The 18,690-nt window shown below is 35.2% G+C and overlaps 2 protein-coding genes across 4 annotated transcripts; one reads left to right on the top strand and one right to left on the bottom strand.

Moving 5' to 3' along the window:
• Positions 1–915: 915 nt before the first annotated feature.
• Positions 916–6,329, top strand: LOC121246080. Of its 3 annotated transcripts, none has more exons than XR_005937053.1 (3): positions 916–1,625; positions 5,616–6,043; positions 6,279–6,329. XR_005937053.1 is itself a non-coding variant. In XM_041144071.1 (2 exons), the coding sequence occupies exons 1-2, from the start codon at positions 1,340–1,342 to the stop codon at positions 5,984–5,986; spliced, it is 657 nt and encodes a 218-aa protein (XP_041000005.1). In that variant the 5' UTR covers positions 916–1,339; the 3' UTR covers positions 5,987–6,193. The 3 variants fall into 3 exon arrangements, 1 of the variants encoding a protein (XP_041000005.1); XR_005937052.1 differs by having other exon boundaries at positions 5,616–6,111; XM_041144071.1 differs by lacking the exon at positions 6,279–6,329 and having other exon boundaries at positions 5,616–6,193.
• Positions 6,330–8,103: 1,774 nt separating this feature from the next.
• Positions 8,104–18,041, bottom strand: LOC121246834 (magnesium-transporting ATPase, P-type 1-like). The gene is made up of 8 exons (XM_041145128.1): positions 17,597–18,041; positions 17,367–17,483; positions 13,855–14,081; positions 13,551–13,762; positions 13,353–13,455; positions 11,649–12,019; positions 10,314–10,812; positions 8,104–9,514 (listed from the first exon to the last, which is right to left on the bottom strand). Exons 1-8 carry the CDS (start codon positions 17,760–17,762, stop codon positions 8,366–8,368), a joined length of 2,844 nt encoding a protein of 947 aa, XP_041001062.1. The 5' UTR covers positions 17,763–18,041; the 3' UTR covers positions 8,104–8,365.
• Positions 18,042–18,690: the final 649 nt, after the last annotated feature.

Here is an 18,690-nt window from a genome sequence, read left to right as displayed (position 1 = left end):
CATTTCACAGTTACACACTTGCATAGAAAACAGCACCTCAGTCTGTGACTCTACGTACAAAGCCAATATGTATGTACTCGGGAAAGAAAAAAATTATTTATCATTTTAATTTTTTTAATTTTATTATTATTTTATAATATAACATTTAATAATAAATTTATAAATAATTTTTAATCATATAATATCACATCATAAAATGATAAAAATTAAGATGATAAGTAGTATTACTCTTGATAAAATAATAACAAAGAAAAAACTGTTGAAAATATATTTTTTTAAAACAATAAATATAGAGAAAAAAATTTACTGATTTAGTTATTAAGATGATGAGTAGCATTACTTTTTATAAAATAATAATAAACAAAAAATTGTTGAAAATATATTTTTTTAAAACAATAAATATAGAGAAAAAGAATTTACTGATTTAATATTTTTCTCTTATTAATTATACTGTTACTCACGATAATATTCGGCTCTCTTCCCTTAATTCCTTCCAGTCTTCCATTTCTTGACTATGACTGTGATACTGATCCTTTCTCTCTCTCTCTATTTTTTTCTTTCACTGCCTCTTTCTGAAATTCAATTCTTTATAATTTATTTAATGTAAATGTGTTATAATTTAAATATATAACTACAATAAATAGATCATAAATATTTATATATAAATAACGTGAATTTCAATATCCAACCACATAGAAATTGTGGAATCACGTATCGTATTTATTTCTTTTTCATTAAAGTCAAATGTTTAAAAGAGAAAATTATAGAGAAGTTTTTTTAGAAAATTGTTATAATTTTTGGAGTACAAATGACATATCTCTTTCTATTATATCATATTATATAATTAAAACCAATTATATAAATATCAATTTTAATTAAAATGATATTATATAATAAAAGCAGAACTTTCCATCTTCCAATAATTAACTGTGCTCTCTGCAAAAAGAACAACTTTCTTACCATAAACTGCTGAATGCACAGATCTGTACAGTCCTTAAAATCCTCAATTGCTTGGGGATGAAACCAGGTTGATCCTTTGTGAGGTGGGATTCCTTTAAATTCTGTGAAAAGTGTAAACCCATTTAAGAAAATTAAGGCTTTGCATTAGTGGTTCCTGTTTTTGTTGAGAGCAGATGTAATTCGGGTTTTGCTCTTGTTTCAATAGGAAGTTTCTTCTTTGTTCTTTCTATTAGTGGATGGGTCTAGGGATGTATGGATTCGTTTATTTGAAGCATAAAACTAGTTTCTTTGAGTGGTTTTCTGTAAATTGGCATTGAGGAAAACTAAAGGGTTTTTCAAAGCCGCAACAAGGTCTGTATTGCTCTGTTTAAGCAGAGAAATGATTCAGTTGCTGTTCTTGGTCTTGTTCGCTGAGGTTGTTCTGGCATTCCTTCTATTGATCAAGATTGGGCCATTGAGAGAGCTTGTGATGAAGACTTTGGATCAACTGAAGATGGGGAGAGGTCCTGCTACGATGAAAACCATAGCTGGTACTATGTCTGTGATTCTCCTGTCCAGCCTTATGAGTATTGTTAAGATCCAGAACAAGGGTGCAAAGCTTGGTACCATGTCACCCATGGATCAGGTTCTATGGAGGACCCATTTGCTCGAGGCTTCTCTCATGAGTATGTTTCTTCTCTTTTTCTTTTTGGGATTCGTTTTCTTGTTTGTTATTTCACCATTAAGAATTTATATTTTGCACAGTGCCATGGTTTGAAATCGAAAAGACTGAGGTTCACGACTAACAGTGTTGATAGCAAGAAGAAAAGTACGCTTCCCTCCCCCCTTTCCCCCCTTCCACCCAGGCCCCTTATTAAATGAGGCATTTAAATTTCTTTTTATTTTGAGGCTGTGCTTCTTGATTGTTACTGAATTAATTATGTAGGGTAAGTGTATAAAGTGTCTAAGCTACTTTTAGAAAAATGGTTGAAATTAGATAAGAGCCATGTGAGCCGAGACAATGAGAAAATGACATAAAAGCTTACCGTAAAATGTGGCCCTAGATGGAGTACACTGGCAAAGCATATGCGTGTAGCTGGCTAGAGATACTCGTGGCCCTTTGAACTGGAAGAGGTGGTGTTTTTGCAGAAAGCTGAAATAATCATGATCCTCAACCTTCTGATTTTGGACATCTCACCTCTATGCAGTTCTACACAGATAGAAAAATAATAATAATAAAACAATACTTCCTAGTGAAATTCTGAAATTTATTGAAGTAGTGTGTGCCGTGTTAATAACTGGTTCTTGTTCACTTAAACCTGCTTAGCATCAAGATGTCACTTTTCCGAAGCAGAGAAAAAATAAATTTTTTCCCCCAGAGTCATAAGAGTATGGGAAAGTAATATACCAATTATACATTTAGTCATCCTTAAAAGCATAGATAATACATGTGCACATACAACTAAGCATATAAATACGTGTACATATTATACACTCTCTAATGTATGTGTGCATGCGTGTCTGTGTGCTTGGACTTGGATGAAATATAATGAGATTTTTTGCTCAAGGAAGTTGCTGCCAGATATCCATTTTTGTGTAGATGTGAGTGTCTACTAATGATCATAATTTTTGGTGAAAGAAGCTTTGCTAGAAACAGAGTAGGCAAGAGAAAGAACAATCAGAAAGAAAGAAAGAAAAGAAAAGAAAAGAATGATCACAGAAAACTCTGGTTAAGCTAGCATCTGTGCTTATATGATGAAATAATGTAAGGTATTGACATTGTGTACGGTACAAGATTGGTGGGCGGTGGATTCCTTACCTCTTTTTAAGCTGGAAAGAGTACTTTTGATCAAAGTAACCTACTAAACAACCCCCCGCCACACCCCCCCCCCCCCCCCCCCCCCCCCCCCCCCCCCCCCCCCCCCCCCCCCCACAATAGATACATCCTTTTCCAACTAGCCAACCTTCTCTCCATTTTTTCAATCACCCCATCCCAAATAGATTTAGACTTGAATGAGGCACCCAAGGGGAGGCCAAGAAAAAGGATACCTTATGCCCCAAGAGGTTGGACTGAAGTCTCCATCTCAGGAACATCTCCCACTGGGACTATTTCTGAATTGGCTAGGTTAACTCTCAATCCAGAAGCAGCTTCAAAGTAATGAAGAAGAGCTCTCAGCTCAAATGCGATCTTGGTTGGCCCCATAAAATATGTGTCATATGCAAATAAGAGGTGAATGGGATCCCAAAAAACCTTAGATTGCTTTTTATGGCGATTCCAAAAAAGTCAATTGTAATCTTTACTTTTTTTTTTAGAGTACAAGTGTTCATATGTAGGTTGGTTTTCCTTGGATCATCACAAATGGTATTGTAATACCATAGATTGAGCATAGGAGGGAGGTGAAAATCCTTAGTTTTTAGGAGAGAGAAGTTATTGCTCTATAATGATTCCAAGGGGTTCCAACCTGACTAGTCATTTTGGAGTATATGCTCTGATGCAACTTGGATCTCCTTCTGTCATTACAACCTTGGTGTAGCAACAATTTGGAGTGTGACATAAATGGAGAAGCTTGAACTAGAACCTCATTTTTGTTAATTTTTTGTTTTTTACTTTATTTCATTAAAGCAAGCGTGCTATAAGCTTTTTAAAATATTAGGTTTTTTGTATGTACCATTTCTAGAAAATATCACCATCTAAATTCATCTAAATTCTTGTGTATGGAATGTGCTTGCTCTGTGATACAGTTATTGTGTTGTTTTGTTTTGTGTGTTTGTGTGCATATATTTTACAGTTCATGGTGTAGATTTAACCATTTAGACATTGAACACTGCACAGAGATAATTCAACTATCATTAAATGCTACTTTTCCCTTAATTTTTTTTTTTAATCTTCTATTCACTAATACATATATGTTCCCCACGTGTAAATTTGTTTTTGATCTATACGTGTAAAAAATATATGATACATATAAACATACGTGTAAAAAAATGTATGTATGTTTCACTATTTGGCAGGCTGCTATCTCAATTACATGGTATATTTCTACCTACTCTCATTCACCCTCGTTTTATCCTTGTCTCATTGCCAATTATTATTTTGTATAAGTTTTCTCATTGCCAATCATCTACAGACAAATTACTGCTTCTACCATTGTAATGAACTTGGCTCATTTATTTTTTGATATAAGGCTGGGACCTCCTGTCCATAAGCTCTCAAACCTAGGTAAAGGTGGATTCAATATGGTCTCTAATTGCCAAGAGACTATACCAACTAAACTTGTTGGCACCTTCCTACACTTCCCACTTAATGTTTTCATCTCCAAACACTTTCAATTGACTAGTCCACCTAGGTTTTTTTCTTTGCAGTACTACTTGTAGAAGAATAGCAACCATCCTAAACCCATTATTGTTTTGAGGGTGGATGTCACAATGGGATCTTGCATGATGTGACCTTCATTGATGTTTTTCTTTCATTCATATCTAACCATGTCAAAGGAATTATAATCATGATAATTACAGCCTACTGTATCAACCTGGATGAATCATGAGCTTGCAAAATGTGTTGTTGATTAGTTTATTGCAGGCTTTCAGTGCACATTGTTTTGAAACACATTTTAGTCATGGTGCCTGACCTGCAGATTGTTAGACTAGTTGATCGAAAGGCACATAGCATTGATCATATTTGGCTAAAGTATCAACTCTATAATAAATGTTAATCTGTTGTTCTCCTAATATCTTAGGAAGATGGCGACAAATTTTACTTGAGAGTATTCTTGGTTAGTTGCAAGCGCGTTCCTTGAACTAATGAGCTCATCCACTAAATGTTCCTTCGAAGAAAATTAATTTATCTGAAATCCCTCTGATACATTAAGCTGCTCAGTAGTCAGTCTGAAAGGTCAATAAGCATTCAAAAGATTGGATTATCAGCAAATTCTATTTACAATGTTTTCCTTTTCATTTCCCTGCAATAGTTTGATTCTAATATTTAATCTGCATACCTATCAAAACAAAAATATTTAATCTGCGCGTTTGTATGTCATTTGGAGTGCAAAAATATAATATTGCAGTGGTACCCTAAGTTTACATTTTTAATGAGCTAACATACGTGTAGCGAATAAGTAGGATTTTGGTATGGATTTTTCAATATTAAAGCTAGACATAGAGGGCTAGCTCCCACTACTTACGCTGGGACTTAAATAAGGTGGCGGCATATAGGAGGAGGATATGCTTATTTTAGATTACGCATTAGGTTACATACCTTTTGCTTATATGATGTAGGATATTCTCTTTTACCCTAGGCTGAGATATGGAATAGTGCTGCTTCATTTTAACTTTTAAAATATTTTCTTCTGTAGAAATTGTGGTTAGAAGCCATGGCTCTTAGTTTTGACTGATATTCTCCAATTTGAGCTTCTCTATGGTATTGCATGCTCGCCAATTAGAGTGTGACACATCATTTTTCAGATCAGCACACTGCTCTTAGTTAAGAAAGTACAATGAGCATTTGATTCTGTGTTTTCCTTTACCAACTATTAATCAATGCTTCTATTATGGTGATGTGGTGCATTGGTATCGCTGACAGGACCATATCTGAAGCAACTGTTAAATTTTATAGTTGCTTTAATTCTTTTCAGGTCTGCCCAACCTGTGTTTCTGAAAGCCTTCAATTAATTTTTCAGGTTTTACCCTATTTCTTGGATTCATGATTGACCGTATGCACCATTATCTCCAAAAGCTTATCCGGTTGAGGAGTAGTGTGGGAGCTTCAAAAGAGGAAGTTGAAAGGCTTCAAAAAGAAAAGATTCAGTTCAAAGAAAAAGAAGAGAAAGCTTCCAAGGAGATAAAGCTGCTGCAAGGAGAAATTGCAACCCTATCAGAGAATTTGAAAAAGCTGAAGCAAGAAACTGAGGAAAAGGATAAGAGGGTTGAAACTGCTGAAAGCCATGTAGCATCCCTTCAAAAACAAGCTGCAGATCTACTTCTTGAATATGATCGTCTATTAGAAGACAACCAAAATCTTCAGACTCAAGCTCTAGGATATAGGAGTTAACTTTGAAAGGTATCGAGGATGGGAGTTTATTCTGGTCACCGGTGATGTTAATGAAACGTATCCTTATTGCAAGGAAAGGGTGTTTGTTTTGCCCTTCCAAGAGGGAAAGTGGAGATGGAATAGTTGTAATATTCTAAAATTTTGTACTTGTCAGAAGAAGTTCTAAAAATTTAGTTAGTCTAACTGATATTGTTTGTCTTTCGTCTTCTTCTCCTTCTTCATCGTCATTTTCTTTTGCTGAGCTTGTTGTTGTTTTAGCCGATACCACCTATGCTTCCTTTTCAATTTTCAGGAACACATGCTGTAATTAAGTTAAGATTGGGAATGAAAATTCTGATCTCTAGTCGGCTGCCTTCACAGAGATGGGGTGCCCTTGCCCTTGGATTTCTCTCTAAGAAGAAATATATTTGTAACTTTGGTTTGGAGGATACATCCTTCAAATTACTGATATGATATAATTCTATTTGTAAGATAGTTTAATTTTGAAGCTATATTGTAAATCAAACCTTATTATCTCAGAGGTATAGAGATCATCTAGTAGAACAACTCTTTTCCCAAACACAGTTTATTGTTGAGATGTAGGATGGGTGAAGTGTGTGATATGGGAGAATAAGTAAGATGAATGTGTATTGAGTATACAGTACAAGGATGATTCCTTGTTAAGTGGAATGATAATTCCAGGTAAGTTTCATTATGTATATAACTGAGAGTTAGGTTAACTAATCATATTTGAGATAAATGGTCCAATTACATTCAATGAGAAAATTAATTATGTAAAAACCTATATTTAACTATATACTTTATGAAACACCCTCTTTGTATTCCATTGAGCAACCTCACTCCCTCATTTTATTTTATTGACTTATTCCAACTAAAAAATACATTTCATCATATTGAATTTATTACGACACTAAGCTCACCAGATTTAGTGACATCTTCGTCACTACTTTACTTGGATTAGAAAGTCCAATTCAAAAAAGGTATAAGTCTCCTATCCATTCATGTCTAGTCTAGTGGACAATGATTAATATCAGAAACTTCTACTCTTCAAAGTTCAAATAATAGACCTCATTTACAATAAAAAAAAAAACCCTATCCATCAATGGATTAAGGAAATATTAAGCTTTAAACTCCCAAAGTATTATTGCTCTTGCAATATGCACCCAGAATGTAAGATTGACCATTAAGATTGTACCACCTGTTTGTTTTTCATGATCTTTGTTGATGCGGTAAAAATCACACAACAGGCCGGAAGGGGAGAAACTTAATAGTTAGATCATAGTTATGAGTGTAGTTTACTAGAGTTTAATAATTTAGGATGCAAATGGAAAAGGCAGCGATAATTTAGGAATGCAAAACGAAAGTTTCCCTTAGATTAATTTAAGTCAAGTTCAAGGAACTGTAATAAAGTTGGTCCAAATAATATGACTGAATTATTGAACTGTTTTAACTTAAAGACAAGGACATAGCTTTTACACAACCTGCCTACGTGGCAGTACTGTCATATATTCTCGATTTGTGAAATCTGACGTGTATAAAAAAAATATTATCAAATGATAGAGCCAGGCGAATTGTGTAATAACTGTATCAAAATTTTGTTCTATTATTTTTGCAAGTCAAGATAGAATGTCCTCTAATCCAATGTCTAGATTATCCCAACTGTAGAGGATTTGATAGCTGATTAAAGATAGCAAATTCCTAGTTGTGCTTCAAAAAAGGGTTGCCCTCAAAGAGAGTAGTAAGCTTTTGCCACTATGAGAGAGGAAGAATATAGCAATGTTGGGTCAGGAGAAGCTCATGAGACACAGGTAGAGCTTGTACTCCAAAGAAATAATAAAGTATATGCTATGATCTTTAAAAGCAAAGTCCAAACGGATAGTAGCATATATTAGACTTCAAATGCTATAATGTGTGTCCCTCATTGTATTTATGTGTCTCAATTGATAATAACAATTGGGTCTCGGTTGGAGGTTTATGATGCATTTTCATTTGGATGAGCTTATGTGAAAATTAAAAATGGTAAAAAGCACTGGGATTTTTAATGGAACATAAAGAACTATCTCTAAGTAGGCAAAGTCACACCTGAGTTGCATCAAGTCCCATATTGAACAGGAAGATTTACAATGCGGCTGACTCTCTTTGTTTTTGGCCACTCGAACCATCAAGTTCATACTGTTATATGCAAAATTGCAAAGCACAACAATGTTGTTGAATCAGAGAGTACAAGTTGAAAGTGTGGATAAAACTGCAAAAACCTCGAGGCTACTATGTGTTACACTCAATAATATACAAAGAAAAATCTTCCCAATCAATGTCACTTTCCTAGCAGCTTTTTGTGCAGATGCACTTTTGTCATCATGTGAATTCGGTCTGGGATATCTAAAGCCATCTTTTAAAAACCAAGATGTAAAGTCTCTTGACCACCTGGCCAACTGAAAAGTATCCAAGAAAAAGAAGAACCAAGAATCCAAAATATGATAATGGCAGGTGAACAAATCCCATGACCTTCCCTATTGGTGTGAATGGAATTGCTATTCCGATGGCAGAAATCACCACTGTAGAACAGATGACGGGCCATGAAGCAACATCCTGAATGAAGGGAATTTTCTCTGTCCGGATCAAGTGGAAAATTAGAGTCTGCATGAGAAGCCCTTCCACAAACCAAGCAGAACGAAAGAAACTCATATCTTCTGCAGTGTTACTCTTATAATAGAACCAAATGAAGAGGAGGGTGCTTACATCACAAAGAGTACACACGGGTCCATTCCATAGAATGAACATGGGTAAACCTTTCTTGGACCATCTCTGTGGTGTTTTCACAGAATCATCTTCCATCTTGTCCCATGGGATGGCAATTTGGCCTACACTATACAAGAAGTTTTGTGTAAGAAGCTCCCTTGGAGTCAATGGCTCATACTGGAGGACCAGGGTTGATATTAGGAGTGAAACAACACTCCCTATATTGGCAATAACTGACATTTTTATGTACTTCATAGTATTCCCGAAAGTGAGTCGGCCTTGCTCAACTCCAGCAACAAGAACGTTGAGATCTTTCTCAAGTAAGATGATGTCAGCAAAGTCTTTTGCAACTGATACCCCAGAGTCAACTGATATACCCACGTCGGCAGCATCCAACGCAAGGGAGTCGTTTACGCCATCACCCAAAAAACCAACAACATGGTTACCAACCGTTTGCAATGACTTTACTACTCTGAATTTCTGGGTTGGGGTGAGCCTAGCTAGTACTGCAGCTCCTTTGACAGTCTCATGGAAGGAATCCTGGTCCAGTAGCTCTAGCTCGGGTCCAGTAATTACATGGGTTGTTTTGATGCCTACTTCCTTACAAACCTTTATTGCCAGGGAGAGTGAATCACCGGTCAATACTTTGGCTTTCACCCCCTTCTCAGCCAACCGCCACAAAGCTTGCTTTGCAGTGTCCTTGGGCGGGTCATAGAATGTTATGAGGCCTAGGAACACCATGTCTGATTCAAAAGTCTCATCATCAACCAAGTTTCCATCACCATTTTTCTGCAACATAAGAAATAAAACAGTAATATGAGTAAATGCTTTGAGGTCCCTCTATTATTCTGCAGTGCTTGTAGTTCTCACTATCCTAAAGTTGGCATAATGGCATCAAAAGTGGAATCAATATGAGTCCCAGGAACTCTAACGCATTAAGTTCTAAAAGAGCAACGATGATAACCCTCAGGGAGGTGGGGATTCTGGGGAAGGTTGTTATAAGGATTTCTGGTACAGACACGTGCATATATGTTTATAACTATGTCCAAGTACTGATAGAATTATGTACTTGAAGTTCCTTCCAAACAATGAAGATTTCTTAGATTTTTTATCTCTGGCAAATATAATATAAAAACGACAGCCAAAAAAAAAAAGTTCCAAAGAGAAAATAGGAATAAGGCTAAAATTTGCATAGGTTGCATAACCAGGTACTGGTAATTATTGAACTTTAATGCTCCTAATTTATGTGGGTTCCTACTTCAGATGTAACTTGGAACTGTAGATAATTCAAACTCGGCGGATAACTACTACGAGAACCAAACTTCTGTTACAGTGGTAGTTTTAGTTAAAACAAAGTTCGAAGACTTTCTAATCAGGACCTCAAGTACGGATATAATAGTGTCTCTAGGCTCGTTTAATGTGCCACTAATTATTTGTCATGTGAAATAAGAAATCAGAATACCAACTAGTGGAATTTGAATTTGATCACGTATATAAAGCAAATGGAAGTTGTAAAGTTCACAAATACTGCAGGATTGGACTGAAACATTTTAAAAGGCAGTACAGATTAAAAGAGATCCAGACACACCGGTTTCAGCCTCTTTATTGCTACTCCTATGGTCCTTAGTCCCTCATTGCTTATTTCTTCTGCCATACTAAGAATCCTCCGATGATCTTCGGGAGAGAGATTTGTAATTTCACCCTTATCAATATGCTCAACGAAAGAACAAACTTTCATTACTTCTTCTAGTGCTCCTTTTGTTACCATGAATCTCTCGCATAATTGGAGGTTTCCATATTCTGCATGTGAGTCTGTTTCCAATATGACAGATACTCTCCTTCGTATGAAATCAAAAGGTATCTCATCTATCTTCCTCCACTTGGATGGCTGGAGCCTGTGTCCATTTGTATATACATATGCCAAAATTGCATCATCCAAAGGATACTTCTGGTCAGTCTTGAAGTAGGAGTTAAGGAAGGCAAATTGTAGAACCTTCTCTTTGGATGAACCCCCACTGTCGAGATGGTTAACCATGATTGCACGGTTCATGGTGAGTGTTCCTGTCTTATCAATGCACAAGATATCCCTGAAAAAAAACATATGAATGAAAAATAAGACTGGACGGTTGTAGTTTCAAAATGTAAATGTTGTTGCATTAAGAACTACAGAGGATGACAGGAACCAGGTTAAGACTCAAAGGCATCACTTTCTGCCTAGACTTAATTCATGTTGTACTGGAACAGTTTGTCGTCCTCCATCCAATTGTTTGGATAGACCTATTAATACGATAAAATAGTTAGTTGCACTTTTATTCTATGAGGATGTGAACTTGGATTCTATGAAAAAAAATGTTTCGGAAATCAACATCGGAGTCTAGACAATCTCTATGACCCGGTTATAAAAAAGAACCAAAAAGTAGAAATAAATTGAAATTTAAAAAGAAGTTAAAAGGATTTAGAATTATCCACTCTTTTCTATGATTTCAAGCAATCATGCCAGGTGCAATGCTATGTTTAAAAAAATATCTGGTCACATTGGTCCAACTCAGTGAATAAAGTTTAATGATGATTTTCAGGGCAGACACCACCCTGCTCTTGTTTAAAAAAACTGTAGATATATGTGTTTACGTAATTGTTCACCTAGTAAATTATCAAGTAAATCTAAATACTGTATTATTATCAAAGAAAAGCCTTGCTCTCGTGAAGTCACTTCATCCACAATCTCCTCTATAAAGTCACATCATTCCTCCAATTGTATTATTGTTTAAGGAAAAATAAATAATATATGCAATTAATTTAAACTTACTAAATGAACACTAATTCATCTAGTTAAATCAATGTTTTATTTAAAATTATATGCATTATTAATTAAATCTTATATTATTCCCCGCATTGTGCAGATATACAACAAGTATAAACTTACATTGATCCCATGTACCGGACGGCAGTTACACTTTTGACTATGCATCTCTCTCTGGCCATAGAAAGTGCTCCTTTAGCAAGACTTATGTTAACAATGAGGGGTAGCATTTGAGGAGTGAGTGCACTTGCAACTGAGATTCCGAAAAGAACACTCTCACTCAAATTATAGGATGTGATGTAGTCAGTTAGGACTATGATGGTGACTACTACCAGCATAACAGCAATTAGCACATAAGATATGCGCCGGACACCCCTCTCAAAGTCATCTGGTGGTTTCTTCTTCCCTATAGCTGAAAACATGGTACTCATGTATGTCTTGGATCCAGTAGAAACTACTAGGCCAGTTCCACTACCTGATACCACATTTGTTCCCTGAAATATATAATGATAACCCATATAACTTTCATGATTTCAAATATAATAAACAATGGACAACTTATTATGAGAGGGCCCTGATGAAAAATAAAACATATCCCTGATGAGAAGACCGACTTGTTAGGAACATATAAGGAAAAATTTAGGAATGGATACTATCTGATCCTAACCCACCTCATTCCACCTAAGCCAAGGTGCTGTAGCCAAATTTTTAAAATTTCATTCCTGTTTGTCATTTGGGTCCCCCAAATCTATGCTTTTGATTAGTTATTTATAAGTTTGGGTTCTTGGATTCATAAAAAACTCTGTTGTATCAAAGAAAATTACCCTACTAATTCCTTTATCTGGTATGTCTGGTAACGATGATCTTCTGAAGGGAAGAATAATAAACAAATGAACCCCCTAATTCTGTCACCAGTTGATACTTTGAATGAGAGCAGTTCATATAAGAATTTAAAAGAATGCAAACCAGCATCAAAAGATCACATCTTCAGTTATTTCACCCTAGATTTAGGAACTAACGGTCTATAATTTATGTTTTGAGGATGAAGAAAAAAATGTTTATATGATGGTGAATAGTGTTTCATATCCAATTGGACCTGTGGTGATAGTATTTCATAGCTTTTAACATTATAGTGTTAAGAAAGGAAGAACAAAAAATACAGATAAACAGTTGTATCAAAGACTCAGATAACATGAGATGAAAAGTCAAAACATATAGAGTATTTATGAAAAGAAGAAATTTTAAAATTTTAAATGAAAGAACCTATATTAACAATCCTGATCAAGACTTCTTTAATTTTAGTGCTGGAAAGACAGGCTTAAAAAGTTTATCTGCTCCTCGAAAATGCCAATGGAGCCAAAAATCTACCAAGTACAACCAGAAGCTTTTGACTGTTGTTCATGGAGTATGGGTCCATAAAAAGTAGGGAAGAAAGCCCCGTATTTGAGGATTCTTGAAAATATTCCTTGTGCATTATGCCACACATTGCTTTCAATCACACATGTTACCTAAGCATATCACGTATGATATATCCACTTAAAAATTAAAAACCTCAGTGAATATTGAAGAAATAAAGAAACTCCCTATTTTCTTTTTTGCAAAATTCCAGGAAATACTGCTATTTGATAACATGCAATCCTTTCCCGGTTAGTATATTTTCTCCTGTATTCGTGATAATTCCCAGTAAAATCCAGATGCAAAGAAAACTCTTCCCAACTGAAATCCCAGTTTTGAAATTTGAGAGTGGGAACCCCTCGAATTTGTCTATAGAATTGAAGCTATAAACTCCACCAAAAATAGAAAAAACAAAAAGACAATTATACCCACCATGAAACAAATATTCTTTAAATCTAGTAAAGGAGTGCCCTCATCTTCTCTGACGTCAGCTGTTTTTTCTGTTGCCATGGACTCCCCTGTTAGCGAGGACTGGCTGTTCAAGAAACAGGATGTGATGAAATGAACTGTAATGAACGAACTCAAAAATCCTAAGCCACAGAAAAGGATAAATGTTTACGGGTAGCATACCTTACAACAAGGTGTTTTGAAGATAGCAGCCTCACATCTCCAGGGAATAGGTCCCCTGGTTCAAAAATGACAATGTCACCAGGAACAACATCTCTCTGATCAACTTGAACAATTAATTCAGTCTGAACTACTCTTCCTGCACATCTTTGAACTTTGACTGGGCATCTTACTAATTCTGAAAGTTTCATGGCTGCTTTTGAACTGCTGTATTCCTGAAGGGCACGTGGAGAATTAGTAAAGATCACGTTTGTGAAAAAGAAATGCATGGCACCAATTTAACCAAACTAATTAAGCAAAGAGATACCTGGTAGAATCGAAGGGAGACACTAATAAAAACCAATACAAGCATGATGCATCCATTAGGAACATCACTGGTTATGTATGAGAGCACAGACAAAACAATCAGAATGATATTAAAAGGATGAAAAAAAGCAGTCCAAAGAAGATTCCACCATCTTGGAAAAGAAGAATCAAGAGGAACATTTGGGCCATTTTCTCTCAGTCTCCTCTCAGCTTCAGTGAAGCTCAGGCCTGCACAGAAGCAAACGAAAAACTAAGGCCAACTCATCATAGGAAATGGTACACAGGGATTTAAGTGTATTAGTAAATACAACGTAAGAAAAAAGAATTAACAGAATGAAATTTGACAATGTAGGTGAAGTAGAAAAGGAAAAGACAAAATCATTCCCATCAGAAAATAAGAAGACATAAATGCTTAGGAACCTGATCCTCTTTGTCTCAACATATGTTCATTTTATGAAAATTATTGGTAGAAAACTGCATAAATAGAGGCTGAGAATAATAATACCAAATAAATTATGCTTGTTTACTGATCTATTCCTGTGCTCTTCATGTCCTTCATAAATCAGTGTAAAAATTTTAAATTCTACTTCAGCTAGTGATATTTTATTACAAACTTAAACTTTATATATGTATTTCAGGGAATCACAATGTGATCAAGTTTGAGAATTTCTCATGTCATACTGAAAAGAACCTAGATCCACTCCTGAAACAAATTTCTTAAAAGTTAACTTCATGAGTAAATTGACAAATTGTTAACAGTACAAACGCAAAATCTTGGTGCATTTGCAATATAGCATCATAATCAGCAAACAACATTTTGTTAAGTTGTTTGTTTTATCTCCAAGTCATCCAATTTAACCATTGAAGCTTGAAATAGTGCATCTGGCTACAGAAATACATGATGATAGGTTAAAATCTTAATCCATGACCACATTGAGGTAGGCATTCTGCATTCTCCATTACTTCAGAACAAAAGAAGAAAAAAGGGAAGGGGAGGTGTGGCGGGAGAGAGAGAGAGAGAGAGAGAGAGAGAGAGGCCAATTTTGAGCCAGACTAATGCAAACCTAAATTGATATGGGGAATCCGCCATCCGGTCCATATTCTATGTTGATTATACTGAACTACCTTAAGAGCGTAAATCTACGCAAATATGGCAGTAAAAGCTTAATTTTCATTGGATTGGGGCAATATCAGTTCTTTTTTTTCCCAAATCATCTATTTACATTCATTTGCCTTCTTAGGAAATATTTCAATTCATGTTTTGGAAGTGAATCTGATTTCGATTTTGGCCAAATTTTTTGCAGGATTCTCATTTACTTATGTATTTAATTTTCATACAATAATTTGGATTTTTCATTTTAGGAAAAACTCTCATAATTTTGGATTTTGAAGCTATTTAAGCCCGGCTTATGGGCTTCATAAAATAATTTCGAATTTTATCATTAATCAATATTTTTCAGAGATTTCTCTATGTTTTGCATCTTTTCTCAATCTCAATCTCTAGTTTCTGTTGATTAACTAGCCGTCAAAATAATCTTTAATCTTGACCGGTATCACAGACCCAAGGCAGGGTAATATACCATGACTAAGGGCTCATTTGGACACTTGGAGTAGCTCAGAATTCTGTGAATAGTAGTGAAATAATTTAAGTTAAGATATGTTATTGGGTTTTGGGAAAGGAGAGAGAAAATATTGAATAAAAATATTATAAATTTAAAAAATTGTTTGAATATAATTTTTATTTTGAAGTTTGTAAAATTTGTATTGATTTTTGTGTTTTGTTATGAAGTTTGTAAAAGTTGTATTGGTTTTTGTGCTTAGATAATGATGAGGTAATGATTAGATGAAAAAGTTGAAGATTTGAAATCGAAAAGTGATTTGTGTTTGAGTCATATTTGGGAATGAAATTATGAGAAGTTTTGAGAATTTTGAGAATTTCATGTCTTATCTTTGTGTCCAAACGTCCCTTTAAATGGTATTGGCTGAAAATGGGGGTTTGATGTTTATCTTCCTTGCATTTACAGTATAAGGCTCGAAATGCCCAAGCACAAGAAGAAAAATCCACACCAGACATCAACCTCTATTAATGATTTCTACCAGATGTGGCTATACAATTTTTGGAATGGTACATAAAACCTTTCAGTGCACTGTTGAAATGGTGCATCTGGCCATAGAAATACAAGAAGTATCTCTACCTCAAAAAGTAGTTTTGCTTGCATACTCAGGAAAACAGCTTTTTGAAGTAGGCATTCTGCATTCTCCATTACTTCAAAAAAAAAAAAAAAAAGGAAAGGGGGGGGGGGGGGGGGGGGGGGGGGTGCGGCCCGGGAGGCCAATTTTGAGCTAGACCCAAGGCCGGGTAATAACATGACTAAATGGGTATTGGCCGAAAATAGGGGTTTAATGTTATCTTCCTTGCATTTAAATTATAAAGATCAAAATTCCCAAGCCCAAGAAGAAAAATCCACACCAGACATCAACCTCTAATGATTTCTATCAGATGTGCTATACAATTTTTGGAAAGGTGCATAAAAGCCTTCCATTCACTGTTGAAAGTATATAAAGTGACTGCACTACTTTAACTGCAATACAAACCATAATCGGCAATAGAAACCTACATTTCTGGTGTTCCCTACATATGACAGAGGAAACCTGTACTTAGCCAACAGTTTATTCGTCCCATTAGGGAACAAACAAAGCACAACACCATTTGTTTACATACCTTCTTAAGATATATGAGAGAAGATTAGTAGGTTTTATCAATGTATTCTGAAAATTTCTTCACGTGAGGGATGGAACCAAAGTTCCCATGAGAAAAAGCTTTTCTGAGAAACTAATGCAATGGGTTTTGGAAAAGTATTTCATGCTCTATCCAGAGTGTACAATTGTATGTTAGATCTGCTCTTAAATGTTTGAGCGTGCTTGAACACATTTTCAATGGATATTGTATCCGTTATGGGGAAGCCTGCGTGAATAAGGCCACTGAATGTCAACATTCTATGAGTTGCCGTGTGGTGACTGGAGTTAATATTTGATTAGGATTTTGGATTGCTTTGTAGCATGAGCTGAAATTAGAAGTTCTGCTATTAGTATGAGTTTAGTTGCTTTTTTCCTTGGTGTTTTATTTCACTACAAATTACAATTCCCATCGTAAGCTATAAAGATTAAAAGGAAAAGAAGTCATGATCGAAGTTATGTTGATTTTTCAATAAACAAAATTTGGTTGTTAGGGAGGCTAGTAGACCATCTCGAGTAGTTTAGTTCTATAGCAGGGGACTAGCAATCCTGAACACTCCTTATCAGATTTTCTTTTTCCTTTAAAAGAGGGAACCTTTCGCAAGAAAGATCCCTGCTCACTTCGCATAAAACATCCTTGTTCGCTACCAGTACAGCAACTTGGTAACGGAGCCAACCATGTCCGACCGCAATTTTTCAATTTCTTGGCATTGCATTAAAATTTGAAAGATATTCTAAGAAACTAAAATATTAAACAATAAAGACGAAGACAATCACCTCTTTCAGTGGATCCTACGTACTCAAAGACCAAGTACTTATCTGACATTGCCAAGGCATACAGCCACGAGTAAACCTTCTCTTCCGCCTCGGTCCGGGACCCCCCATCAATTTTACCTACACATTTAACAGAGAAATAAACACAAACACATACCAAACACACCTCCTGTGGATATCGAAACCCTCCAAAGAGAATACATAAAGTAAATAAAGAAAGCACTGAAACACACCTCCGGACATAAGCCGGCGGAGAAACCCGAAAACCGAATTGGGAGTTCCATTTCTGGGTACACCAGAGTCGTTCTTGTTGAGGAGAGTTTGGCGAGTGGGATGGGAAGTGGGAAGTGATCTTTGGTTGTTGCTTGCTTTCAATATGGTGGAAAGTTTGTGTCCCATAAGAGCCAAACGCTTCTTGAGCTAAAGAAATACACAAATATGAAAGAGAGGAACAAAGAAGAAGATGAAGATGATGATGATGTCGATGGCAAGTGAAAGCAAGCATTTTGTGTTGTGGGGTGGTGGTTTGAAGATTTGAAGAGAAGGTATAGAGAGAGAAACAGATCGATCGGGAACAAAAAAGTGAATTAAAAAATTAATTAAAGCTTTTTATGGAGTTAATAAGGTGAGAGATCTTAATGGTCGAGGCTCTGAGTCAACCGTTTTGTTGGTGTTTTATCTCCAACGGACTTTGTTGCTGCTGATCGTCAACTACCAGACTTCAGACGACCGTTTGGTGCAGTTGCCGGCTAGACGCACTGTCCCAGAAAACAAACTTTCAAAATTTTGAATAAATTAATAATTACATAGAATTCAGTGAATACACATCGACAGACGTGCAGCGACCTATTTTGGAAACAGATTGAGAGAAAATAGAAATAAAAGGGCTTTAAGTTTAGAGATAATTGTTCAATTTTTCTTTTTTCGTAAACGCATAAATTTTTAAAGAGTATTTTTAGTGATATTACGTACAGTTTTGGGATGTATATGTTCTGCTTAATCTCTTTTATAAACGGGAGATATTTGTAAATAGCAGTGAGATAATTTATTAATAATAATAAAATAATTTAAATCAAAATATTTTATGAGATTTTAAAAAATGAGAAAGAAAAAATTAAGTAAAAATATTATAAAGTTAAAATATTATTATAATATAATTTTTGTTTTGATATTTGAAAAAGTTAATTTTTTTTTTCTTTTATGTTTTGTTTGGAAATTTGAGAAATTTATAATGATTAGATGAAAAAGTTAAAAATCTAAAAAATTGAAATTGAAAAATGTTTGTATTTAAATGGTATTTGAATGTACACATGAGATAGATTGCAAT

The sequence above is a fragment of the Juglans microcarpa x Juglans regia genome, chromosome 1S (genome assembly GCF_004785595.1).
Source record: "Juglans microcarpa x Juglans regia isolate MS1-56 chromosome 1S, Jm3101_v1.0, whole genome shotgun sequence".
NCBI classification, from domain to species: domain Eukaryota; kingdom Viridiplantae; phylum Streptophyta; class Magnoliopsida; order Fagales; family Juglandaceae; genus Juglans; species Juglans microcarpa x Juglans regia.
Note: the sequence above shows the minus strand (reverse complement) of the source record. Positions and strands in the feature narration are given on the sequence as shown.